At 43.8% G+C, this 27,563-nt stretch overlaps 1 protein-coding gene across 2 annotated transcripts in view; it reads right to left on the reverse strand.

The window, feature by feature from the left end:
• STEAP1 (STEAP family member 1) overlaps positions 1-27,563 on the reverse strand; it is a 47,600-nt gene that overhangs the window by 13,381 nt on the left and 6,656 nt on the right. The window contains exons 2-4 of one of the 2 annotated variants that reach the window (XM_082259365.1): positions 26,884-26,991; positions 18,653-19,177; positions 10,341-10,505 (exon numbers count right to left, since the gene is read on the reverse strand). In XM_082259365.1, the coding sequence (XP_082115491.1) occupies positions 10,341-10,505; positions 18,653-19,177; positions 26,884-26,991 (798 nt within the window). The remainder of the gene's footprint in view (positions 1-10,340; positions 10,506-18,652; positions 19,178-26,883; positions 26,992-27,563) is intronic. The other variant, XM_082259366.1, reaches the window with a different exon arrangement.

The following is a 27,563-nucleotide window of genomic DNA, read 5'->3' on the forward strand; positions in this document are numbered from 1 at the left end:
GGAACCTGGACAGCAACTGAATCGGTGGAAACGCGTACATCAGCCTGTACTGATGCCACGGGGCCACTAACGCGTCCGACGCGTCTGCCCGAGGGTCGCGCGTCCTTGCCACGAACCTCTTCACCTTGTTGTTGAGGCGAGACGCGAACAGGTCCACTTCTGGAAGACCCCACTTCGCGCACAACGTCTGGAAGACAGCCGGATGGAGAGACCATTCCCCCTGATCCAGGGTCTGGCGACTCAGATAGTCCGCCTGCCAGTTCTCCACTCCCGGAATGTGAACCGCCGTTATCGCCGGGACATGAGTCTCGGCCCAAGACAGAATGTCGGCCACTTCGAGCCGCTCGGGCACTCCTGGTGCCCCCTTGGTGGTTGATGTAGGCCACCACCGTGGCATTGTCCGTCTGCACCCGAACCGGGCAACCCTGCAGCCGGTCCGTCCAGCGATGAAGACAGAGCCTTATCGCACGCAATTCCAGAATGTTGATCGGAAGGGAAGACTCCCCCTCCGACCAAGTCCCCTGAGCGGACAGAACGCCCAGAACTCCACCCCAGCCCGACAGGCTGGCATCCGTGGTGATCACCGTCCACGAGATCGGACGAAACGACTTGCCCCCGGACACCAACGGGGACTGGAGCCACCACAGAAGGTTTTCCCTGATGCGAAGACTCAACGATATTTGAAGATCCAGAGATTGAGGTCGCCCGTCCCACCTGGACAGGATCTCCGCTTGGAGACCCCGCGTGTGAAACTGTGCGAAAGGAATCGCCTCGAAGGCCGAGACCATCAATCCCAGACATCTCATACACGTCCGCAGAGACGAGTTCGGAACGTCCCTGAGGGACCTGACTTCCTCCCGGAGAGTCCTGAGTTTGTCTTCCGGCAGGAAGACCTTCGCCTGCACCGAGTCCAGTATCATTCCCAGATAGGGGAGACGAACCGACGGACTCAGTGTCGACTTTGGAAAATTTATCGTCCAACCAAACTCCTGCAGAGTTTGCATTGTGACAGACTGGTCCTCCTCCAGACCCTGTCTGGTCGCAGACCGAACCAGAATGTCGTCCAGATACCCCAGGACAGAAATGCCCTGGGCCCTCAATAATGCCAGAACCGGTGCAAGCACCTTGGTGAAGACCCGCGGAGCCGAGGCGAGACCAAAGGGCAACGCCACGAACTGGTAGTGATCCTCCGCAATGGCAAATCGAAGGTACCTCTGATGACCCTCGAATATGGGGATGTGAAGGTACGCATCCTTCAAATCGATGGAGGCCATGAATTCCCCCGGAACCAGGGCAGCCACCACCGACCGCAGGGATTCCATGCGGAACTTGCGAACCCGCACAGAGCGGTTCAGAGCCTTCAAGTCCAGAATCGGACGAACCTTGCCCTCCTTTCTGGGCACGGTGAACAGATTGGAATAAAACCCCCGAAACCTGTCCCGATGAGGCACCGGGACCACCACTCCCTGAGCCCTCAGGTCCCGCACCGCCAGGTGCAGGTCCCGCAGGCGCTCTGGAGACAGTTGAAGATTTGAGGGAAAAAAATCTGCTCTCCGGCCGAGAGAGAAACTCGATCTTCTAACCAGATCGAATGATTTCCAGAACCCATCTGTCCCGCACACGGGCCAACCAGGGCTGAAGAAAACCGAGCAAGCGTCCCCCCACCCCAAAACTGGGTGAGGGCGCCCCTTCAGGCCGAACTGTTATGGGCTGCAGGTCCGGATTGGCCGGACTTCTGTTTCCCAGACCAGGGCTTCTTCTGAGAGCCTTGACCTTTGAACGGTTTGCCCTTGTAGTGCGGCCGAAAGGCACGAAAGGACCCCTGAGGGGGCCGAAAATTTGCATGCTTCTTCCCAGAAGCCCCCTTAGCCTTGGGGAAATGGGGCAAGAGAGTGCTCTTACCCCCGGTGATCCCCTTAATCAACACATCCAGGGACTCCCCAAAAAGGCGAGACCCATCATAAGGCAGATTGGCTAAGGTCTTACGTGAAGATTGGTCCACCGACCAACATTTTAACCAAACCAGGCGGCGAGACAACACCGCCACGCTGTGCACACGTGCAGCCAACGGAATCAAGTCCAGGTCCGCATCACACAGATACATGACACCCTGGTGGATCTGATCCACCATATCCAGGGTCGCCGCCGAGGCCGAATCGGCCACTAGGACGCGCCTAAGCATCTGCGTCCAACTTGCGATCGCCTGGGCCGCCATGAGAGAAGCAAACAGAGCCTTAAGCATAGAACCCGTAACAGAATAAGTATGACGGGCAAGAGACTCCAGTCTCCTATCCGTGGCATCACGGAAAACAGGGGAACCCTCTGCAGGAATCGCAGTGGCTTTGTTCAAAACCGCAATTGCATGATCCACTGGTGGAGGCACACACCACCGTTCATCAGTGGCAGGCGAAAAAGGATAACGCAGCTTGAATTTACTTGGTACCGCAAAAGGTTTGCGCAGATCGCGCCATTGATCCTTAACAGCGCGCTGAAAATCAGCATTGCAGGGAAAAACCTGCGGCGTCCTGCGTTTTCTCTGCGTCCCATAAGCCGCCAAGGCAGCGGGGGGACACACTTCGTCCTGCAAACGCAGCGTTTGCTTAATGGAAGCAATCAACTCATCCATGATTGCAAGCTCTTCAGGCGAGCCAGGGGGAGAATTATCGACCCCCTCAACTTCAGCCTCCACCTCAGACCCCACTAGATCAAGAGAGGAGCGGGACCCCGATAAGGAGGTCCCTGCCAGAACAGCCCCATCACCTTCACCCTCAGAATCAGAGGACAGAGCAACTCTGGGCCGTTTAGTAGATTGAGCAGCCACCAGCATTTGCACCTGAGCAGCAAGGCCAGCCACAATAGTGGCTAAATCCCCCCCTGGGGGGGAAACAGCGGTCCCCTGGCTTTTCACCAATACTGTAGGAAATTTGCCCTCCTGAGAATCCATTGCCCCTGTAATGCCAGACAACCAAGGGTTAACTGCCCCTTTTTAGCAAGCGCGGCAAGCGCAGCCCACCGCACCACACTCAAGCACAATGAGACCCCCACAGGGAATATGCAAACTGAACACAGGCAATGGATAGCAAGAACAGAAGGATAAAACCTGAGGAGACCCTCGCCGCCGCTGCTGCCTCGATCGGTGTTCCTGGAAAGAGGAAGTGATGCTGCCAGGGCGCTCTATGTAAGCCTATGGAGGCTACAAGAAAATGGCCGCCATGCATGTAAACCATGCGGCCGGAGCGGGTGCAGGCAAAATGGCGTCGTTTGGCGCCGAAAACGCCGCTCCACAGTGCATTAAAACACACATTACAATCCAACATAAGGATACATGTTAGATCGCCGCAGCGATCGCTGTATATGCCCAAACATGCCAAGAAAAAACATGCCCCACAGCACACAGCTCTCACACTGCCCAGCCTGACACACACAGTGTCATACAGCTCCCCCCCCCCCCCTTGCAGCCCACAGCATGCAGCCGAGAGATAGGGAGACAAGCAGTGTGAATAGAGGCAGGTTACACAGTCCCAGACTGACACCCCCCCAGACAGACAGGTCCCCACATAAATACACTTACCTCACATGGCGTGGGGGACCCGCACAGGCGAACAAGCCGCTGCACATGAGGCAGGGAGAGTCGCAATTCAAGACGCACAAAATGGGGGTTAAGAAACCGCACAGCGTCCAGTGAGGTAGCCACCTCACCAATCATCCCTGCACCGAACAGGGATGGGTCGTTCACTATGCCAGGAGCGTTACCTGGCTGAACGCTCGATGGCAGACTGGGAAGCCACTGACCCACGACCTGCGACCAGGGGGATCAGCCCGAGACCCAGTCCGCATGATCCTCTTCGTCCGAAGAACTAACTAACGCTGACAAAATAACAGCTAATAAAAGGTAGAGAGAAAAACTCAAACAAAATATTAAAAAGAAGAAAGAGTCTGGGACAGAAAGTCCCAGCACAGAGAGAGCCAGCCACTCCTGACAAGCTAGACATTAAAACTGAGATATGGTTGCAGGAAGTAGGAGGGTATTGACTGAGGGGACCACCCCTTGAGGGTGGGATATGTTAAAGCTTTATTGTTAACATATTCTGTTGCCTAGCTACTCCTTCGGAGCAAAGTCTAATACCCCATATGTGACGAATATGAAGAGGCGGCGACTGTCGGAGGACGTAAGAGAAAGTATGTTTAATACAACTGTTTGTTGCAGATTCTTAAAAGGCATACCATGAGCTCTCACAGAGACCATCCACACAATATAAAGGTGAGGGTCAGGTAAGTAGCATGGCTAATGAAATTTTAATCTCTTTCTAGCCCTCACCGCCAGCACCGTCCCTAATGACATGCAGACAGAAGCCCTTCTATGGATGCAAGCCATTCAAAAGCCCGAGAAGGCTGGCAAGCAATGGTGGAAACACAGAGGAAGGGGCGGAGGATCAATGTTTGGGCTATGGCCTAAAGGCATTACCTAGGAAGATTTTATCAGTCTTGTCTGCTAGAAGCAGGAACAGATAAGGAAGCAGAAAAGGCAGATATGATCTCCCTAATTAAATAAACAGATAAGGATTCCCTACAAGAAATGGCGGTCAAAACCAGCCAACCAGAGACAGCGGGGGCAAGCCCACCATTAGCTCAGAAAATCTCTCCTCACGTTTGTGTGTGTGCACTTTTTTATGCACCGGGTGAAGTCTTTTGAGTGTGTTTCACACGCTACGGGCTTTAAAAAAAAAAAAATCTCTTTTAAAGGGAACCATCACCAGGGTGGGGAGAGGAGTCCCCAGTAGAAGAAGAGTTGTCTGGCGGTTTCGACTTCACCTGGTAAGAGCAATAAGAGAAGCTCTTGAATGGGAGGAGGAAATCACACAACCCGTAAAAACTAGAAAATATTATCCACAATTAAAGGTTGGTACCCTTTTCCGTTGATTGAGGAGGTGAAGGATATGGTCTATGATGAGTGAAAGAAGACAGACAGAAAACCATCCTTATCCAACAGATTTGAGAAGATGTATCCCTTCAAGGAAGAAGTACATGTACTAGTGGTGCCCCTACTAGTGGATGCAGCCGTCATTAGATTGGCCAGACTGGTCACATTACCTATGGATGATGCAGTTTCCTTCAAAGATGTTTCAGAAAGAAAGATAGATTATAGAGCTAAAGAAAATATATACATCAGCAGGAAGTGCCTGCAAGCCATCACTGGCAATGACATCAGCAACCAAGGCAATAACAACTGGGCAGACTGCGCAGAAGCAGAGTTATCCGCAGAGACAGGAAGTGCCTCAGTACTGAAAATACTGAACAAGATCAAACTGGCGGGCGATTTTGTAGGTGAAACGGGGATCGACACACTGCAGTGTTCAGCCAGAGTAATGCTATCAGGGATGGCGAGAAGAGCATTATGGCTCAAGCCATGGACGGCAGACGGATTGTCAAAATCCAACTGGTGCCATACCTCCTTTGACTGAGCAGCCATGTTTGGCAGCAAATTGGAAACTGCTATTATGAAGGTTTGTCAGGGTTGATTCCCCAAGATTTGAGACACAGACGCCAGCGCCAGCCAGAAAGGAGATAATTTACGGGTAAGATAAGGGACACAAGATCCTTTAGAATAAACAAAGATACCAAAAGAGGGTGGAAGAACCCCCAGACATCAGGGGTTTGGTTGAATAAATCAAGACAGAGCACGACGCAGAAACCCTTTTGAAGGTCCCTCTGTCCAGACTGGTCCAGTTGGTAGCAGACTATGCCAATTTGCGCTGGTCTGGTCGGATCAAATCACGGACCCTTGGGCCTTAAAGATAATCCAGGAAGGTCATCACTGGGAGTTTGTGGCTCTCCCGAAGGCTCCCCACTTTACCTGCACAAAGCTCTCTTATGCCCCGTACACACGTGCAGATTATCTGAAGACTTTTGTCTGTAGACTTACCAAAACCATATAATATGAGGTCAAACCTAAACACTTTCAATTTGTATGCAATCCGGCAGGCCCTTGCACTACATAGAAAAGGTAAATCTGAAGACAAAAGTCTTCAGATAATCTGCACGTGTGTACGGGGCATCAGTGTCGACAGAAGATACAGATATTGTTCGAATATGTTCAATTGCTCCTACAAAAAAAGAGCCATAGAACCAGTCACTATGTGAGAAAGAAATCAAAGATTCTATTCTCTTTGCTTAATAAAGAAAAAAGCAGGCAATCTAAGACCAGTATTAGACCTTCGGAAATTGAACAAGTACATCCAAGTGCAAAGCTTTCGAATGGAGTGGCTGCAGTCAGTCATACAAACCATCAGACGGGGGAGTGGATGTGATCTTTAGATTTGAACGATGCCTACTTACATGTCCCAGTTCATCAACAATGTCACATATTTACGTGTTGCGATAATGGAATACCATTTTCAATTCATCTGCCCACCATTTGGCCTGTCAACGTCACAAGGATATTCTCCAAAGGTGCTACTCCCGGTCATAGCCATGTTGCGCAGACGAGGTCTACAAGTGTTCCACTATTTGGATGATGTCCTCCTAGTAGTCCGAAACCTGCAAATCCTGACAGAACATAGGGAGATTCTGGTCCAAACCCTACTGAGTCTAGGATGGATAATCAACTGGCAAAAGAGTAAACCAGTGCCCACGTAAAGAATGCCGTTTCTGGGGGCAATCCTAGATACCTACAGGAACAAAGTAGAACTCCACTCAGAGAAGGCTAGGGGAGGCAGGGTGATCGGCCTTAGTTATCGAAACCTTGCTGAAAGCAAGAGCGGCAACTATTAACAGTACCTACTCAAGGATATAGGAAAAGTTTGCCACCTTTGCAGATTCCAGAGGATTCGACCAATTAGTGCCATGGGAATCACAGGGGGTAGGATTCCTTCAAACAGACCTTGAAATAGGCCTACAGGCAAACACACTTACAATCCAAGTCTCAGCCCTTTCGGCCTTGTCAGAGGTGAGATGGGCTACCCAGCAGTTAGTACACCAATTCCTGAAAGCTTGCAGTAGAGTTTGTCCTCAAAGAAGGTCGTTTGTTCATCCGTTGGACTTACAGGTGGTATTACAGATGTTGCCCCAACCTCCTTTTTCAGGTGACCAAGCAACCTTATGGAATACAACGATGAAAGCAATTTTCCTCACTGCCATTACATCAGGAAGAAAAATATCAGATATTCAGCCTTAGGATACAAACCTCCTTATTGTTGCCACTTACCGGATAGAGTGATATTAAGAACTCTGCCACAACATCTGCCGAAGGTAAACAAACCATTTCATCAGAAACAAGACCTCATTCTCCCAACAATGCAGAGAGACACATCTAATCAGACACACAAGTTAGATGTCGGGTCTATCTTGGAAGTATACATACAGAGAACAGCCTCTTTCAGAAGAACAGAAAACCTGTTCGCCACCCCAGGTGGGACAAGAAAATGGCTAGCAGCATCTACCAGAACACTGGCTTTGTGGCTGGTCAAGACCACCAAGAGGGCTTATGAGGCAAGAAGTTTAGAACCTCCAACCAGTGTTAGAGTTCAATCGACGAGAAGCCTGGCAGCATCCTGGGCAGAATTCAAGGGTGTATCCCCATAAATAATATGTAGAGCCGCAACATGGTCTACATATAGCATATTTTTGACTCACTATAAAGTAGATCCAGCAGCCTTAACTACTGTAGAGTTTGGTCATTCTGTACTGGCCAAAGTTAACAATGAATAAAATACTTCAGCATACCCTCCCTTGTGTTTTTTTTTTTTTGGACGTGCTACATCCCATACGCGTTTGCTGTCATGCTTGTGTCAGGAAAACTGAATATTTTATACTTACCTGACGGTAATTTTCCTTTCCTGATGCATAAGCATGACAGCTCCCTCCCTTGGGGGTTCACTTTTGAGTCTAGTTACGAGAATGCCGCCTTGGGGGAGGTGACTTATTTATATAGTATAACCAGTTCTGATTGGGCGAGGGGCGGAGCCTATACCCATACGTTTATGCTGTCATGCTTATGCATTAGGAACTGAAAATTACCGTCCGGTAAGTATATTTTCGGTTTTATAGCCACCAAAAAAAAAATAGATTGTGTCTGGAGTATGACTTTGGCACTTCCACAAATGCTAGTTATCTGGCTGTCACATTTCTTCTTAGTATTCTGTAGCATAGAACAGGGGGTCTCCAAACTTTTTAAAGAGGTTGTAAAGTCAGAAGGTTTTTTTTAATCTTAATGCAATCTATGCATTAAGATAAAATGTCTTCTGCAGCTCTCCTCAGCCCCCTAATACTTACCTGTGCCCCCTCCCTGTCCATGAGTCCCTCTGCCCTCCAGGGACTCTCCCTCCTGATTGGCTGAGATACAGCCATGGCGTCATTGGCACCCGCGGCTGTCAAAGTCAGTTAGCCAATCAGAAGAGAGAGGGGCGGGGCAGAACAGCAGCTCCATGTCTGAATGGACACACGGAGTTACAGCTCGGCTCGGGTGCCCCCATAGCAAGCTGCTTGCTGTAGGGGCACTCGATAGGAGGGAGGGGCTAGGAGCAGCGAAGATAGACCTGAGAAGAGGATGATACGGGCTGCCCTGTGCAAAAGCAACTGCATAGAGCAGGCAAGTATAACATGTTTATTATTTAAAAAAAACAAAAATTAGACTTTCCAATTACTTTAAGATAAAAAGCCTTCTGTGTGCAGCACCCCCCCCCCCCAATAATTACAGAAAAGAACACCCTCCCCCTGCACTAGAGTCACCTGACTGTAGTGTCACAGGTGCCTGGTAAAAGCATGGATGATCTCTTTGCTGCCCTCTAGGAATGGGGTTGTCCTGACAATGCAGTCCTAGTGCATTATCCAACTGATTAAAATACATGAATAAAATCATAAAGAGGTCTACTCACAAACATAAGTTAAAACCACGCTCGTCAGGCCACATGTGTGGCTATCTCTCATCAGTTGCTCAAATCACAGAACCTGGGAGTAGGGGGGGGGGTCCTGGATGAGACCCCTCAGGCGTTTCGAAGGACTGGCCTTCTTCAGAGCCTCTTCATGATTTTATTTATATCTTTAAAAAAATCTGTTGGATAATGCCCTAGGCCAGTGCGCCCCCTTTTCCATTTCTATTCTTAGCACTGATTACTGTAATATTGTCTCTGGTCCCCTCAAAAGTGTCAGTAAGGGGTTTGATCTGTCCGCCGCAATGTCGCAATCACGCTAAAATTGCTGATCGCCGCCATTACTAGTAAAAAAAAAAAATTGAATAAATATAAATGACATAAAGCTACCCCCTAGTTTGTAGACGCGATAACTTTTGCGCAAACTAATCAATATATGCTTATTGGGATTTTTTTTGCCAAAAATATACGTGGCAGAATACATATTGGCCTAAAATGATGAAAAAAAATTTTGATTTTTTTAAATTTCAGCTCTGTTTCTGCGAGGGGTGTGTGTGGTGTCCATTTCCTCCAATCAGCTCTCAGAGCTCTCCTCGCTAAGCTCCGCAGAATCTGATTTTGGCTCTCCACCCCCCTTTTTTGCCAGCTCAAACAAGCTTTGTGAATTCTTGACTTTGAATGAATGGAGAGAAGAATGCAAATAAACAGGTACAACTTATGTAGGATGATTTGTTTTATCTCTATGAATCACCTGAGGCGAGTCACTTCACTGGGTATATGTAAGGGTTTACAACCACCTTAAAGTATTACTAAACCCAGGACTCTGCATTCACTAGATCTGGTCTCCCACAGTACATGGAAATTTTAGTAAATATAAACTGCTAAATACCTTTTACCATCAGCAATTTATAGCAGTCTTGTGACTACTATTAGTGTTTGGTTAAAGCTTGTAGAAGGAGTTTATTCTCCTCTGCCTGTCCTATAAGGCTGCATGATCCCTGACCCTCTGTCTGGACAGTGCCGATTGGCCCTGTGCTAAAAACATGCACCCTCCCAAGAAAAAAAAAAAAAAAAAAAAACACACTTTAGCAATACTCACCAAAATAAGCAAGTGCAGAGTGACTCCAAAGGCTCAGTCTTAGAAGGAGATGGCTTGGGGACAGTGGAAGAAGGGGAGGATCAGGGAAGACAGGATCAAACAGCCTTTTTACACAATGCAGAGAATTACCCCTTTGGTTCCACAGTTAGTATGACAAGCATGCTTTACTGCATATACAGACTGATTTTATCTTTGCGGGTACAAATAGGTTTTAAATACACAAAATATGTACAACCTTCTATACATTATCTCTAAGGCAAACTGGAAATTCAGTTTGCTGGAAAAGGAGGAGGTTTGCAGGTGGATTCACTTATTTTTAGTGCTGTACAATACATCAGTGATTTATTGATAGGAGGGTAATAAATGAACCATACCTGTATGAACTGGTACTCTCGCCAAGACAAAGAATTGCTGACTGATGGAATTGATGCGATAGCCAATGTGGCTAAAATAGCGAGCGATATAATGCCCAGACATATGTAGATCTCCATTCTCCACACATCATGCTCAATCCAGCTGCTTTCTTTCTGCTGCTTCACCTGTTAAAAGAATATATAGTACAAGTAGAACATAGAAGTAGGAGTAGTAGTACATAGTATAATACATAATACATGGCAATGATAGACACTCATATTCCAGGGCAGCCTTTCTTAAAGTAGAACTTGGATGGAGTAAGGCAGGGTTCTAACCCATCAATTTTTTCCCCATCTATGTCCCATTGGGGAGAATTTCCATAATTTCCAATCCCAAAATTGGAAAAAATTAGAAAATCCCTGGTTGTCACCAGGGTCACCAGAACCAGTGCCTCGATTGGAAGATTTCCCCTCTATTCCGGTTCGAGATGGTAACACCCAAAATGTGACACTTTCTTCTATTTTCACTCTTAAAGAAAATGGTAAACAGGATATATATATATTATATATATATATATATATATATATATATATATATATATATATATATAAAGAATGACTCTCCCTAAGGGGGGAACAGACAGCAAAAAAAAAAGGATTACTACAAATCCATCGAGCACCCGACCCTTTTTGTTTCCTTAATTTGAAGCGTGTGGACAGTCAATGACCATTTGAAGAAAAAGCCAGGGCTCAGCCATTAATCTCCGGTTTTAATGGAGGTCATATTGCAAGAACAATGGTCAAATATGCAAAAGTAAACTGTAACCGGAACACACCATGTTTCAGAGCCACGATGCCCCCTTTTTCAAGGGGCTGCCACGTCACCATAAAAAAGGGTGCGAGGTGTATTATGGTTTACTTTGCATTTTTTTCAAATGAGCAATAAATACCTGAGTGCCGGTTCACACTTGTGCATTGCGGGAATGCTGCAAATATGCAGCATGTTCCCGCATCGCATCCGCACATCTGGCAGTTCACACTGCCATATGCGATACGCAGGGGGAGTCAATTAAAAGTTAACGACATCCCCAGTTGCGATCGCATATCGCAGTGCTATCTGCAAATACGCACAGAATCGGATCGCACAAGTGTGAACCACTGTGCGATCCGATTCTGATGCGGCTCAAAAAAAGCCTCATGTGCGAGTTTGCTGCGGATGCGCTGCGAATTTAGCCATACAAAGTGTATGGCTGAACTCGCATTCCGCACATGAGATCGCTTGTAATTTAGGAGCAGTGCACTCCGAATTACATGCGATCTTGCAAACCGCACAAATGTGAACCGGCACTGACAGGTGTGCTAATCCCTCCACGCTATCACAAAAGAAAAAACGTGCAGTAATACTTTGTTCTTCTTTCCCCAGAAGAACCACTAATATCATTTTTCAGGTCATGGGGAGCCTTTACCAAAAGCCAATTCATTGGGGGAAATCTCCCTTTCATTGTTGGTCAATAAGAAGAAACACCACTCTTCCAAAAAGCTGAGAAGACAATTAGTTCAAGCTGCTAATTTTGCTAAATAGTGTTGGCACTATCAAATGGGAGTTCACTCTGCCACAGGTCAAGGCAACCTTTGGAGGAACCCTAGTTGGCCATGGCTGCTCTAAGGATTACCTTCATTTACTTTAAATTGCACTATGGATACGTCATATGACGTCATATGCAAAATACAAGAATATATAGGTTTAAAAAAACAAAAAAAACAAACACCATTGGAAAAAACAATGGTTTATGACATTCCTATATAGTACTGTACAAAAGTTTTAGGGAAGTGTAAAGAAATTCTGTAAAGTATGAATGCTTTTTCCAAATATATATTTATTTTCATTGTTTGTTTTTTTATTAATTTACTAAATGCAAAATGAGCAAACAGGAGAAAAGGCTAAAATAAAATCAGTAACCAGCATCATTTTGCACACTTGCACAAAGTCAAATGTACGATTATTAAATTATACCAAGCAGCTGCTAATGAGTATGAATTTCATATATAGATTAAAGTACAGCCATTAACTGAAAAAAAAAAACCCAGTCTTGTAGGAGGCTTAAAACTGGGTGAGGAACAGCCAAACTCTGCTACTTAGGTGAGGCTGTGGAAGACAGTTTCATGTCGCAGATCATACACCATGGCAAGACTGAGCACAGCAAAAAGACACAAGGCAGTTACACTGCATCAGCATCAGCAAGGTCTCTCGTAGGCAAAGATTTCAAAGCAGACTGAGGTTTCAAGATGTGCTGTTCAAGCTTTTTCGAAGAAGCACGAAGAAATGATTGAGGACCATAGACATAGTCCACCCTAAAACTAAAGTCCTTGCATCTATAGACCTCCACGATCTAACACTAACCTATCTAGCTCTGTAAAGAAATCAGTATACGTACCTTAGAAGTCGATCTGGTCTGGTCTCTGGCAGCGGAAGCTCTGCAGAGGACACAGCCAACAACAGCTGTGAAATTAATGGGGGATTGACGTCATCCGTAGACTTACTATGGGACTTCCATTGTCGGATGTGTCCTCTGTACCCGCTTCCACAGCGAAGCCGCAGATGACAGCTCAGCATTGGATCAGGTCAGAGCAGCTTAAAAAAAAAAAGGCATGTATACCGTTTTTTTCTTTACAGGGCTAGATAGGTTAGTGTTAGAACGTGAAAGTCTATAGATGCAGGGATTTTAGTATTAGGATGGACTTCTACTTTAATGCAGCAGATGAAAGACATATCGTGCTTCCTTCACTTCAATATCAGAAGATGTCCAGCAGTTCCATCAGCACAGAACTGACAGAAAACCAATGGGACCCAGATACACCCATGGACTGTCTGGAGAAGTCTGGCCAGAAGTGGCCTTCATTGAAGAATCCTCCGACATAGAAGCAACCATAGGCAACACAACTATGCATGAAATAATAGGATCTGGGGTGCAGAAAAATGTCAGCAGAAGCTCTGGACTGAGAAGTCAAAATGTGAAATATTTGGCTGTAGCAGGAGGCAGTTTGTTGGTGAAGGACTGGAGAGGTGTACAATAATGAGTGTCTGCTGGCAACAGTAAAGCACGATGGAGATTCCTTGCAAGTTTGGAGCTGCATTTCTGCAAAAGGTGTTGGAGCTTTGGGCAGGATCAATGGTGTCCTCAATGCTGATAAACACAGGCAGATATTTATCCATTGTGCCATACCATCAGGGAGGCATCTGAAAGGCCTCAAAATTATTTTGCAGCAGGACAACAACCCCAAACATACAGCCTATAGCATTAAGAACTCTCTTCAGTGTGAAGAACAAGGAGTCCTAGAAGTGATGGATTGGCCCCCACAGAGCCCTGATCTCTGAATCATGGAGTCGGTCTGGGATCACATGAAGAGACAGAAGGATTTGAGGCACCCTACATCCACAGAAGATCTGCGGTTAGTTCTCCAAGATGTTTTAAACAACCTACCTGCCAAGTTGTGTGCAAGTCTAAAATAATTGATGCTGTTTTGAAGGCATAAGGGTGGTCTCAACAAATATGGATTTGATTTGGATTGATCTTCTGTTCATTTACTTTCCATCTTGTTAATTAATTAAAAATAAAACCATTATTAGCACTTCTATTTATAAAAGCATTCCTAATTTACAGCATTTTTCACACCTGCCTTAAAACGTTTGCACAGTACTGTGTGTATTTTTTACATGAATCTTTAGTTTCAGCATCAGATGTACCTCACAGCTTCCTGGTTGTGACAACAGTGGACCGTGTCGTGTGTGCATGGCCACTTGTAATCTCCACCAGGACAGCATGCAACAGGGATACAAGGCAGGAGCACCACAGCACTGGGAGACAAGAGTCACCCTATAATGGTAAGTGCTGAACAAGGCACAAGGAGCAAGGACCAGGGCAAGAGGGATAGATAGATAGATAGATAGATAGATAGATAGATAGATAGATAGATAGATAGATAGATAGATAGATAGATAGATAGATAGATAGATAGATAGATAGATAGATAGATAGATAGATAGATAGATAGATAGATAGATAGATAGATAGATAGATAGATAGATAGATAGATAGATAGATAGATAGATAGATAGATAGATAGATAGATAGATAGATAGATAGATAGATAGATAGATAGATAGATAGATAGATAGATAGATAGATAGATAGATAGATAGATAGATAGATAGATAGATAGATAGATATTTTTTTTAATAAAAGCTGCAAAATTTAAAAAAGGATAAAAAAAAAAAAAAAACTTTTGAAATTACATTAAACTGTTCAAATGTAGGATATTTTAGGGATTCATCATCAAATCTACAGTAAGTAGCAGTAGGGGTAATTCACAGGCTTCATCACCTATTGAATCCTGTGATGTTGCTTGCAGCATACTAATTATACTAATTAAAGCGCAGTGACGCAAAGCATGAAAGCTCATCTCTCAAAAAGAAATAGGTACCAACACATTTACTTACATTGGCAAGATTATGCAAAGCGAATTAAAGCAGTCAGATCTTGATAGAAGCAGAAGCAAAAAATAAAATGGTTTGAAAATAGAATGGTTTAAATAAAAGGAAAAAAAGTCATTCAGCGGAGAACAGATCCATCACATAAGAACACTAGCAAAAAAATGTGAGTCTCATGAAGTTGGTGGGATTAAATGAGTGTGCACTAGGGACAGCCCGAGCAAGCATTTTATCCTATGTCCTCATGTTCAGTCTAGAGCAGTGATGGCAAACCTTGGCACCCCAGATGTTTTGGAACTACATTTCCCATGATGCTCATGCTCTCTGCAGTGTGTTTTTGGATCATGGGAAATGTAGTTCCAAAACATCTGGGGTGCCAAGGTTTGCCATCACTGGTCAAGAGCTATCCCCCACAGTAATTCTTTCTTGCCACAAGAGGTCCTCAGTCATGGGAGAAATGAAGGTCAAAATAATTTAACCTACTTCTTCTGAGCCCAGGCTGTCATGAACCTACCCCCCAGTTTGTGATTGGAAAGTGAAGCTGAAACAGCACAGTGATGAATTTATTTTTCGATTTATTTTTCTGGTACACTGATTTTGGTTAATTGGCTCCTGTCTAAATTGGCCCTAGTATATGCATGTATGAATGTGAGTTAGGGACCTCAGATTGTAAGCTCCTTGAGGATAGTAACTTGATGTGAATGTGAATGCACAATTGATATGTAAAGCGCTGCGTGAATTGACCGGCTATAGAAGTACCTGAAACAAATAAATAATGGCTTAGCGCCCCCCGATGCCCATACAAAATCCTACATAGGTGGACTAGTGGGTTATGTCATGATCCCTTGCTCTGAACACAATTGACATGATATATATTATTACATTAACAGTTAGCTCCACCTCAACCACCAGAGAGCCCCCTGGTGTGTGTCCCTTGTAGACGGTTAGAAGTTTTGTTGTGGTTTGTGAAATTGTTGGGAGTAGATGCACAGCAGAGTTCAAATGTTGACCCACTCAACAAAGTGCCTTGATCTGCCATGCTGTGTATGCTCAAGACTCTAGCATCATTAAAACCTGGATCTATGTGTTTTGACAGTATACATGAATGCAACATCAGTTGGGACTTGATGTACTTTCTTGGCAAAAGATAGGATGCCGTAATGTTAAGGAGGGTCCATCCAAAGCCCCCCTCTTTATCTTTTCCTCAAAAACATCTATTCAATTCGACTATGGAATGGAACGGCTAAGCAATGTGGTGATCTCCTGGAACATATGGGCACTGGGAGATGATGTGAAGAAACAAGTCGTACTTTCTACTTTAGGTTCAGCACTAATTACATACAGCAGCGCTCAATATGTGGTAGCATATTAAAGATCATATAGTCCTCATAAACGAGTGATGTAATCGCCAAAACCAATCTCTGTTTAAAACAAAGCCAGATATTCCATGTATTAGTGATTCCCCCGGTGCTTGATGTATATAATCCGGTATTCACCTTCACCACACCATGCATGACCCCTTAAGAATGGGCACTCACCAGAAACACTATGGTCATACGCCTGTAAGCATTGGTTGCTTGGACCCTTGACACTCCGGAATACCTCTGTTAGCATCAGATGACCTCCACACACGAGTATTAGTCAGGGACCAGATCATACCAAGAAAATGAAATAGGGGGCACAATAGTGTGATACCGTCTTAAAAGTTTTATTAAACATAACACTCCAAAGTAAATCCCCCAAATCCAATATGCTTACATCAAAAACAACGTTTTCAAGCAATAAAATGACAATCCTCAGTAGAAGTCATATATGACGAAACGCATAAGGACACAGGCATGCTGTCTCCTTGATAATCTTAAGAGTCATGGCTGGAGTCCGGATCTCACCTACAGAGTAAGCTGGGAAAGAACCATTCAGCAGTGGTGAGCCGGCCATAACCATTGGATTGTCATTTTATTGCTTGAAAACGTTGTTTTTGATGTAAGCATATTGGATTTGGGGGATTTACTTTGGAGTGTTATGTTTAATAAAACTTTTAAGACGGTATCACACTATTGTGCCCCCTATTTCATTTTCTTGGTATGATCTGGTCCCTGACTGATACTCGTGTGTGGAGGTCATCTGATGCTAACAGAGGTATTCCGGAGTGTCAAGGGTCCAAGCAACCAATGCTTACAGGCGTATGACCATAGTGTTTCTGGTGAGTGCCCATTCTTAAGGGGTGACGCATGGTGTGGTGAAGGTGAATACCGGATTATATACATCAAGCAGCGGGGGAATCACTTATACATGGAATAGCTGGCTTTGTTTTAAACAACTGGTTTTGGCGATTACATCACTCGTTTATGAGGACTATATGATCTTTAATATGCTACCACATATTGAGTGCTGCTATATGTAATTAGTGCTGAACCTTTTTTAGTTTTAGTATTTATTACATTTTTTACAGACTGTTTTATTATCACAGCGGCTGCGATCAGCAAATTTTATGATGTTTTAAAATTTATATTTATTATTGTGTGTTTTATCCCTTGCAACATTAAGTGCTGGGCGAGTGTTTGGAAATTCCCCTTTTCAACCACTTTTTTTACATTTAGTACTTTCTACTTTATTGTTCTACAACCCAGCTTTTGTTTCTCTGAAGGAGACACACATGGTAGGGAACGGCTACCCAATGTGGTGATCTCCTGGAACATACGGGCACTGGGAGATGGTGTGAAGAAACAAGTCGTACTTTCTACTTTATTGTTCTACAACCCAGCTATTGTTTCTCTCAAGGAGACACACATGGTAGGGGACATCACCCTTCTCCTTTACAAAGCAAAGTTCAAAACCCAGCACTATGCAACCTATTCCACCTACACATGGAGGGTGAGTGTTTTGGTCTCCTCATCAGCATAGCCCCCCCAACAGACAAAGTCTGTTAGATTCAGAGGGTCATTTTATATTTCTGGTGTGTATTCTTGGTCATATGCATTTTATTGGGGCTTATATTTAAGTGTTTCCACCTTATAACCATGATCAGGGGCGTAACTACAGGGGTTGCAATCGCTACCGGGCCCCATGCTCCAGGGGGCCCGGTAACAAACCAGTGGGTAAACTTCCAGGATTGCAAAGGTCACACTTGCGACCGGACCCTGGCATTGCACCACTGTGGGGAGGCCCCAAGATTGCAGGAAGGGGGCCCACTGCAGAACTTGTGAAAGAATCCTGCTGCGGGACCGTAATAAAAGGCCATGCAATGAGTGTAAAGAGCCCCAGGATTAGTGGGAAGAGCCCTGGGCTTGAAGGTAAGGGCCTCGGCCAGGGGTCTGGGGGGCCCTTCATGGTTTCTTGCATCAGGGCCCTGAAGGTTCTAGTTACGCCTCTGACCATGATATTTTTAAGAAACGCTCGAGGTTTATGGCTCAGTACCCACTGATCCCAGTTCTGGTGGTAGGAGATTTTAATAACGTCCTAAACCTTGCTGTGGATACATCCACCCCTTCCAGCACTGCAGGAGCACAAACCGAAACAAGGATGTAGTAATAAATACAGAGCTACAATATATGTGTGTTTTTATATCTACCTACATTCTAGATTTTTTTATATTTTCCAAATATCTGCTGTTCATGCTGGTGTGAAGAGAGCCCATGCTGTAGAGGAGTTGAGTAGTAGAGGTGGACATTATTAAAACTATAGCATCTGCGCATGGCAACCAATCAGCTTCTATCTTCAGCTTGTTCAGTTAGGCTTTCAAAATGAAAGATGGAAGCTAATTGGTTGCCATGCAAAGCTGCTCCAATTTTAGTAAATTCCTCTTATTGTACTTGCAATTCCTGTGCATGTTCTAGTACTATACCTGTTCATAGGCCCAGTTCAGGAGCTTGTATCTGTAAGACCTCCTCATGGGATATGACAGACTGTAGATGGCATGCATTGCCCCAAAGAAGAAACTTAGGAGTCCAAACTGCTTGCGTCTCAGCATCCACGTGTTTAGCCATGACGGAAATCTCTTGTACTTTGTGCCACGGTGAAGCTGGATGACCGTGGCAAATATTCCAGGCAAATAGGCCATGGTTAGCAGAGTGATGGCAACAACTGGCAAAACTTTATTGACCACCAATATTGGAACTCTATAGAATTCATTTTTACTCTTCGTAACATAGGGGTGCAATACTTCTCTGAGAAATGTATACGTGAACATAAATAGTGCCAGCCAAAATGCCATTTTCACTGGTAAGTGCCATTTTGGAAAAAAGGAAGTCCTGTGGGAGGAGCTGACAGAGTCCCAATCAATCATATCATAGTAGATTGCCCTTTCCAGACGGTCATGATCCAGGCTGTTAGAATCCGGGCTGTCGGATCTCAACTGTAAATCGATATTCTATAGAGTATAAACGTGATGATACAAATTAGATAGTGCAATTTGTACATTAGTATACATTAGTAACAGCACCTAAAGCTGAACCCAAGACACAAAATTGAATATATTCCCCCTATAGCCACAAAGGGGCTGCCTAGGCCAGGATAGTGGAATATGGTGAGGCCACAAAAAAAAAAAACCCACACAATAGGTACCCCCCCCCCATTACTAATGCGGGGGGAGAGACAGAGCTAAACTTTTTTTGCGGAGATATTGCATATTCATTTTACTTTATCTAGTTTCATATAAGGCCAGCAAGTGGAGCTCTTATCACACATTTCTCTGTCTTCCTACCACCTGTTGTATAAGCCTTTTAACAGAGTTCAATAGGTCAAGCTAAGAGTTCAATAGATCAAGCTAAAATATGCGCATACAAATAAATGTAGAGCGGTGACTTATCTCTTATCAGATACCTCCATCCACGGTTTTACACACACAAATAAAACAGACACAAATAAAAATTCAAGAAAGAAAGAAGATCTAAGCATGGGTGTCCAACCTGTGGCCCAAGATGGATATGAATACGGCCCAACACAAAATCGTAAACTTATTTAAAACTTTGATTTTTTTTTTGTAAAAATGCATTTACACTTAGCGAACACAAGTGGCCGAAGAAACATTTGACAGTGTCTTTTTACTGGACTTTAACAAGCTATATCTTCCCAAAGAAAAAAATATCCATTCTTCACAATCACACCTTATTCAGGTCATCAGTGTTCGGCAGCACCTATATTTTGTGAGCAACCCTTTTCAAGGATGAAAACCACGAAGGGCAAACATTAGAACCAAAATATCCGATGAGCACCTTGAGAATACATTTAGAATTGCTACTCCATCCATCCAACCAGATATTGATGCGTTCGTTTATCAAAAACAGTGTCAAATATTGCAGTAGTTTTATGTTGCCCTCTTTTACTTTTATAATAAATAATAATAAAATAAGATTAAGTTTTATTACTTTATCTATATCAGCGATCGTTTCCAATAGTGATTGTTGTGATGTGATCTGCCTGACTTTTTCTGCTTATCAGCTATCATTATTAGTGTATTTTATGTGTGGCTCAAGACAATTCCTCTTCTTCCAATGTGGCACAGGAAGGTCAACATGTTGGACCCCTCTGATCTAAAGTGTCCATTAAATTTTTTATTGTGCTCATGATTTATCTGCAGACACAGCAAGCAGGAAATAACTTTGAATGAATAGATATAACAAAGAAAAAAAAATAGACTTGGACTTGACTAATGAATTGAAGCTGATCTCCAGCTAACACTTTATAGGCAATTATAGCAAAAATTTTTTTTTCCCCTTTTCAAAAGGTTTAACATATATAGCATAGGGGGCGCCAGAGCGCCGCCCCCCCTACCCCCTAAAAAAAAAGAAATATATAAAAAAAAAAAAAAAAAATTACAAAAAGAACAAATAAAGTTTTGAAAAAAAAAAAAAATTGTGTTCGCAGGCCTATGCGCTGGGCCTGGTGGCTATGGGGGGGGGGGGTTTACAACCCAGAAGAGGCGCTGATTGGCTGCCTTCTGGGGGCGTAACCTGGGCGCAGGAAAAAGCGCTGAGCCACCCCCACCTTCGTGATATCCTGGCTGTGATTGGTCCGGTCTCCAGCCTGGACCAATGATCATCCAGGACATCGCTGACTCGCAATGGGGGCTGTGCCGGTGCGTGAGTCAGTCACGCACCGTCACCGCCCGATCTCCTTCCCGCCGCCCAGACCGGAAGACGGAAGACTGAAGAGGAGGACGTCCACGGCGCTGCTCGTCTCGGTTCCCGGAAATCCCGCCGCCGTCAGAAGGTAAGTGATTGAAGCCGACCTGTGCCCTCACCTGTGCCATGCCTGTGCCCTCACCTGTGCCCTCACCTGTGCCATGCTTATGCCATCACCTGTGCCATGCCTATGCCATCACCTGTGCCATGCCTATACCATCACCTGTGCCATGCCTGTACCATCACCTGTGCCATGCCTGTACCATCACCTGTGCCATGCCTGTACCATCACCTGTGCCATGCCTATACCATCACCTGTGCCATGCCTATACCATCACCTGTGCCATCACCTGTGCCATGCCTATACCATCACCTGTGCCATGCCTGTACCATCACCTGTGCCATGCCTGTACCATCACCTGTGCCATGCCTGTACCATCACCTGTGCCATGCCTGTACCATGACCTCAAATTCATGCAATTTTTTTACCGCGTTTTTTGCCGCGAATCAATACCAATTACATTTTTCTTTTTGCGCCCCCCCCCCCCCCCCAAAAATTTTGAGCACCAGCCGCCACTGATATAGAGTATGAATAAAATTGTAAGCACCCATGCCTGTGTGAAATGGTTGGTCTCAAACCACCAACTGCCACTTTTGCTGAACAACTTGGTCTATTAAAAAGGAGCAGGGCCCTCCTAATCATCTTGTATCAAATAGTATTGTAACTGTACTGTCTCCCTTTATTCTGTAAAGCACGGTCAAACTGTTGGTGCTGACTAAATCCTGTATAAATTATGATTAGTCATCAACAAATAAAAATAAATGAATAGTCTTACTGGGACAAAAAAGAAACGTTAAAGGCCTAGATATAACATTCTTTGGGGAAAAAATAATAGAGGGGGGTAAATAAAATCAAGGGGCAAAATTAATGCAGTATCAGGTAAGCATGGCTATGGTCTGGTTGAAGAACATGGTATATAGACAGGTGCAGGCTACTTTCTCCACAACAGGTGGCGTACTCCTGCAGCCGCACTGTTGTAGGAGCAGGAACTTAACAGGAACAGGGTTCACACGCAGATTCCTTGGGTCACTGGGGAAGCTATTCTTTTGGATGCTGCCACACCATGAGACTCTAGAAGCCATATTGGTTAAGGCCCTGGCTCCCAGGTTTGGCCTGCTTTGTGTGAGTGGGTAGCATAGGGAGAGGTACCCCACCTGTCAGGGACAATACTAGCAATAGGGAAAGGTTCCTGATGAGCAGGGAAAGCATAGGGCCTGCGATTCCGCTGGACATCTTCCTGATTGGGCAGAAGATGGCTAGGCAGCATTCTGCTTTTTTTTACATGCGCTGTCCATCTAGCAGAGCATCACTTCATCCTCATTGCTGAAAACCACGAGTGTACCCAGCTGGGCAGTTACCCCGTTAACCCCCCCCCCCCCATGGTTCTGTTGTGAACTGTTATTGGTTGTATATTGTACCTGTCTGTGTGAATTATTGTCGTCACACGGTGCTGTACACCACATACTGTTATATTTATTACTGATGTGCAGAAAGAAAAATAACCACCAAAAAGGGTCTGCAGACAGATGAAGTCAATTCTGATGACTAGAATATTACATATTCAAACCCCGTGTACACAAATCTTGATTAACCAAAGAAAACAAGATATTTTTCCACTCTGGTGTTTATAATCTGTGGTCTTTTGCTTGGGTTGTATTGGATGACTTTTGGAAAACCAGCAGAGGAGGAGATGCACCCCCCGCCTGGTTGGTGTACTATAGGGATGTACTGATAAGCAGTAGGTTGTGTCCACAATCTAAATAAATAAATATTGCTGCGCACTATTTATATCTATCTCTGTCCACAATCCCTTGCAATAGTTTACAGCAAGATCAGTCACCAAATTTCGTAGACACAGTCGGCTCACGGTAGTCTCTAGTCTGCAAATAAATCTAAGCTGAAAGAATTGTCATGGGGTAACTTATTAACAACTCAGATCAGCAAATACCTGCTCTCTATAGACAGTTAGGTTAATAGTAAATATATTGAATCAGCTTTTTGAAACAAACAAATCACTGGTGTGAGCCTTATCCATCAGTAATCAAATCGCCTGCATAGGTCCTGAACCATCAGTTTTATTGGTGATCTACAAGAAGACCAATGCCTCGTACACACGCAACGATTATCGGCTGACCGATCGTCCGACTTTTGTCCAGAGTGGTGTTTTGTTGGTTGAAATGTGCCTAGACTGCACACGAATTTTTCATAAGTGATGTCATGTGCTGGTTTACTTTCCGTGTGTTTTTTCTTCTCTGAGCATGCCCAGTCTTGCTCATCAGATTTTTGTCTGCCGAAATCTGTACTGACTGAGGAACAATCGGACGGCCAACGAAAATTTTATAGCATGCAGACCAGATTTTTTTTGGCTGAAAAGTCGGAGTCGGTTGTCGGAAGCATCATACTAACAAGCCGAAAATCGGACATTGGCCGAAAATTCACGGCCAATAAGCAATGCGTGTGTATGGGGCTTAAGAAACCTAAATCAACACTTTTCTTGCTTCTACCCATCTTTTTTTTTCCCCTTTCTCGCTTTTCTTCCCACTTTTTTTCCTTTGACTTATCCACTCTCCCCCCCCCCCAGCCCTTTTCTACTTTCCTTATCCCCCACGATATGCGCACTCATCTACCACACTTTCTGATCTTTCTTTCCTTCTGCCTATCCAAGGCACTTGGCACCACACCATTTGTGCCACCTCTACTGTACTACTGAAGTCTTGAATATCGTCCTCCCCTCCTGAAGATCAGACATCTACAAGTACCACTAGTAAATTAAAAAGCCCCATATCACAACATTTTTGATGTCTTATGGAATTTGGGTTTGCCACCACTATTTGACTCATATTACTGGAATACTTCTCAAGCTTCCATATCTGGACCAAACCCCTTTGCCTGTATCCTTCTCAAGTGTCTATTTTACGGCCAAAAGTGGTTTATGACAGCCCTAATGATCGTTCTTCTGCTTTAATCCACCAAGGTCCATACGATCAGGGAGTGTGTCATGAGTGTACTGTATCTATTGCCTAAATCATGTTTAAAAAAGTGTCCCTCCTTCCCATTTCAGAAGGCATGTTTAGGCAGGTACAACGGAACAGATGTACCCATTATGTCTCCTTATCTCCTGTTCCTGATGAATACATTTTTCTGCAACAGTGACACGGTGCTGGATTCAACTTCCTAGTAGGTGTATCAGACTGGGACAGGGTGCAGTGGCTCATGGGAGGCTGTTAAACTACAGAGGGGGTGCCCTCTGGGACCTGAAGTTGAAGACCCACATACACAAGGTCGAATGAGAACACCAAATGGAATGTTTAAGAGTCCAAAATCATTTAAAGCCCAAGTGTAGCTAAAATAAAAAAAATAAACCAGGAAAATTAGCACAAGGGACATAACTTAGTCATTTGGATGTATCCCTTGTTCGGATTCCTCTTCTGTCCCTCCACCGCCACAATCTTTCAGTATGTCAGGGTTTAAATACAACTAAGGGGCTGTAAAGGGTCACCAAGAGAGCCTGACTATCCCTACTTTGTCTCTCCAGCTGCTCCATTTCATAGAAGCTGTACTACAGCTTTTATGAATGGAACAGGGGTCTATGAATGGAGGGGGCGGACCAAACAATCGTCTGTCTAACCTCCATTCAGAGATCCGGTTTCGTTCATAGAAGTAATGGCCTCTATGAATGGACCAGGTGGGTGGAAAGGGATGAGTCCCTTAGTTGTATTAATGCATCTCTCCACACTGGAAGTTTATGGCAGGGGGGGGGGGGGGATGGGGTGCAGGGACAGGTAAGGAAGTTTCTAATAAGAGAAGAATCAGCACAAGGGACACGTTCAGATGAAGTATTGTCCATTGTGCTGATTTTTCTGTTTTTTGTTTTAGCCACACATAGGGGTTGATCTACTAAAACTGGAGAGTGCTTCCAACTTCAGCTTGTTCAATTAAGCTTTGACTAAAAAAAAAAAAAAAAAAAAACCTGAAAGTTTCTATGCAGAGCTGCGGCAGATTTTGCACTTTCCAGTTTTAGTAAATCAACCCCTTAGGCTTTAAATATTGATAACAATTCATAACAGAAGAACAGGAAAAGGGCAATATGTGTCAGGTAGGAAGGAGAACCTTTTCACGGTATGGCTTGCTGACTCAGCAATGCTTGCTTGTTCTTACCATATAGCCCATACTATAATTAATCCTGGTACTGTGCTAATATTGGGTCCTCCAAGCTATCTAATACCCAAGACCTGAAAAAGGGGGAGTTTGAGTTCTTCAAAAAGTCCAAACTCCGAAAGGAATCTACACATTGCTAATGTTGGACTGTTTTTGGGGATTGTTATTGCATATTTTTAGGCTCCATTCACACCTGGGCGTTTTCAGCTCCAAAAACGCTCAAAAGAAACGCTTCCAAAACGCCCAACAAGTAAAACCCCATTCATTTAAATGGCCCCTGTTCACATCTGAGCGTTTTGCAAAACGCCTGTAGCTGAAAAAAGTACATGAGCTTCTTTTTGGGCTGATTACCAGCGTTTTTGATAGATGTCAATGAAAAACGCCTGAAAAAAATCGCGGTAAAATCGTGGTAAAATCACGGTAAAATCGTGGTAAAAATCGCGGTAAAAAACGCTACGCTCAAGTGTGAATGCAGCCTTAGTGTTTATACCAAATCATTTTTTTTTTTTTTTTTTTATGTATTTAATTGCACAGAGCACTTTTTAATTACTATTTGTACCAATAGATCCTGCTTGTTCAGTTCATATTCAGATTATGATTGGTGGAGTATTTATGTTTTGAACGTGCGCTGCTGATCGCATATATCTTTGCGGTCATTTTTTTTCACATATTGCACGACCCATGGTGGTTTGAAGCAGCAGCAGTTCTAAATGTATTTATTTTTTTATATTTTTTTTTTCAAATTGTTTGGCGCAAGTGTATTTGTATCCACTCTCAAACTTTATGTAAAGCAATCAAATCCTAACAGGGGTTTTACACTTCTATGCTAAAATCCTATACTATATGCCAAAAATAAAATTAAAATGTGGCCAAACTATTTAATATAAAATATATTGCAGAGGATATCTCCTGGTTGAAGGTCATTGTTGCAGTAAAAGCTGTTTTTTTTTTTTTTCTTTTAATGGGCTATTAATTTAATGGTTTCGTTAGCTGGAGATTTGCTTGTGAGATCAATTACAGTATCCCTCAACCAGAGATGTATAGTAACTAAGTAGAACTACTTCACTACTGTACTTAAGTACCGAAATGCGGTATCTGTACTTTCTTAGAGTAGAATTTTTTTCTCCTACTTACACTTTTACTTCACTACATTTTTTCAATGATTTCAATACTTCTACTCCGATATTTTTTTTTGTGCTGCATAGTTACTCGTTCCAATTATAAAAATTACCACTGCCAGAACAGTAGATGGCAGGTTTCATGAAGCACAAAACATGTGTATTATCAGCGCATACGAAAATAAAAGCTACTGTATGTATAAATAAAAGCTGCATTTGAAATAATAAAAAACAATATGATGTTCAAACTTTTGACTTCTTTCTTTAATAACTACATAACACAGTACTTGTACTTTTACTTTCAGTACGAGTAGCAATTTTTTTTTCAAAACTACTGGTACTTTTACTTTCAGTACTTGAGTAGCAAAATTTTTAAAAAAACTACTTGCAATACTTAAGTACAAAAAATGTTGAATACTTTAGTACTTCTACTCAAGTCACTTTTTGATCGAGCACTTACACTTCTACTCAAGTCACGTTTTGATCGAGCACTTGTACTTTTACTCAAGTATGGGTTTCGAGTACTTTATACAACTCTGCCCTCAACTGTCTAACAGTACAACATTCAACAGCTTCCAATCACTGTTCAGAATGGAATTATTTTCCGAAATGTTACCAGTTTTTTTTCGCACTCCATATCCTGTGATTTCTTCTTTGGTGCCCACTGCCAGACCTCTCCATTTCCTTCGCGATTATCGTTTATCTCATCATCGGTTGTTGACGACTAGAGTGGAAAAAAAACAAAAAAACAACTGTATAAGATTGTAATTAGATGAACAAAAACCACAAAAAAGGCACATCTCCTGCCCATGTCTACAACTAGGAATTCAAAATGGTATTTTCTAGTCTTAGGGCTTAAATAGTCATCTACCCCCCCCCCCCCCCATTTGAGGAGCATGTTATAACCAAATTGTTTTATTAGCTGCACAGGATAACTGGGGGCATTAAACTTTGTCAAGTTGGAAAGGGGATCATCAAACAGTGCACGAGATTATCAGCGAATTAGTAGAAGCATCGGGTAAATCACATCAAGCTCTTAATAACAGACCATGTCACGGAATACATGTTTTAACAGCCATGGCACACGAGTATCTGTCTATGCAACATCGCCAGGTAAATGCTTATTTATATTAGAAGGTCTGCAGTCTTATTGAACACCTTCCTACAGCTTTTGGAACTTCTAAAAAAATGTAATATAAAAAGGACTATCTGCAGACTAAACGAGACCGCTTTAGGGTTCATACATATAAGCCCAAAATATGCTGTTTTCAGATATAAGAGTGCCTTGAAAAAGTA

This window comes from Pelophylax lessonae (genome assembly GCF_965119305.1).
Source record: "Pelophylax lessonae genome assembly, chromosome: 5".
NCBI lineage: Eukaryota > Metazoa > Chordata > Amphibia > Anura > Ranidae > Pelophylax > Pelophylax lessonae.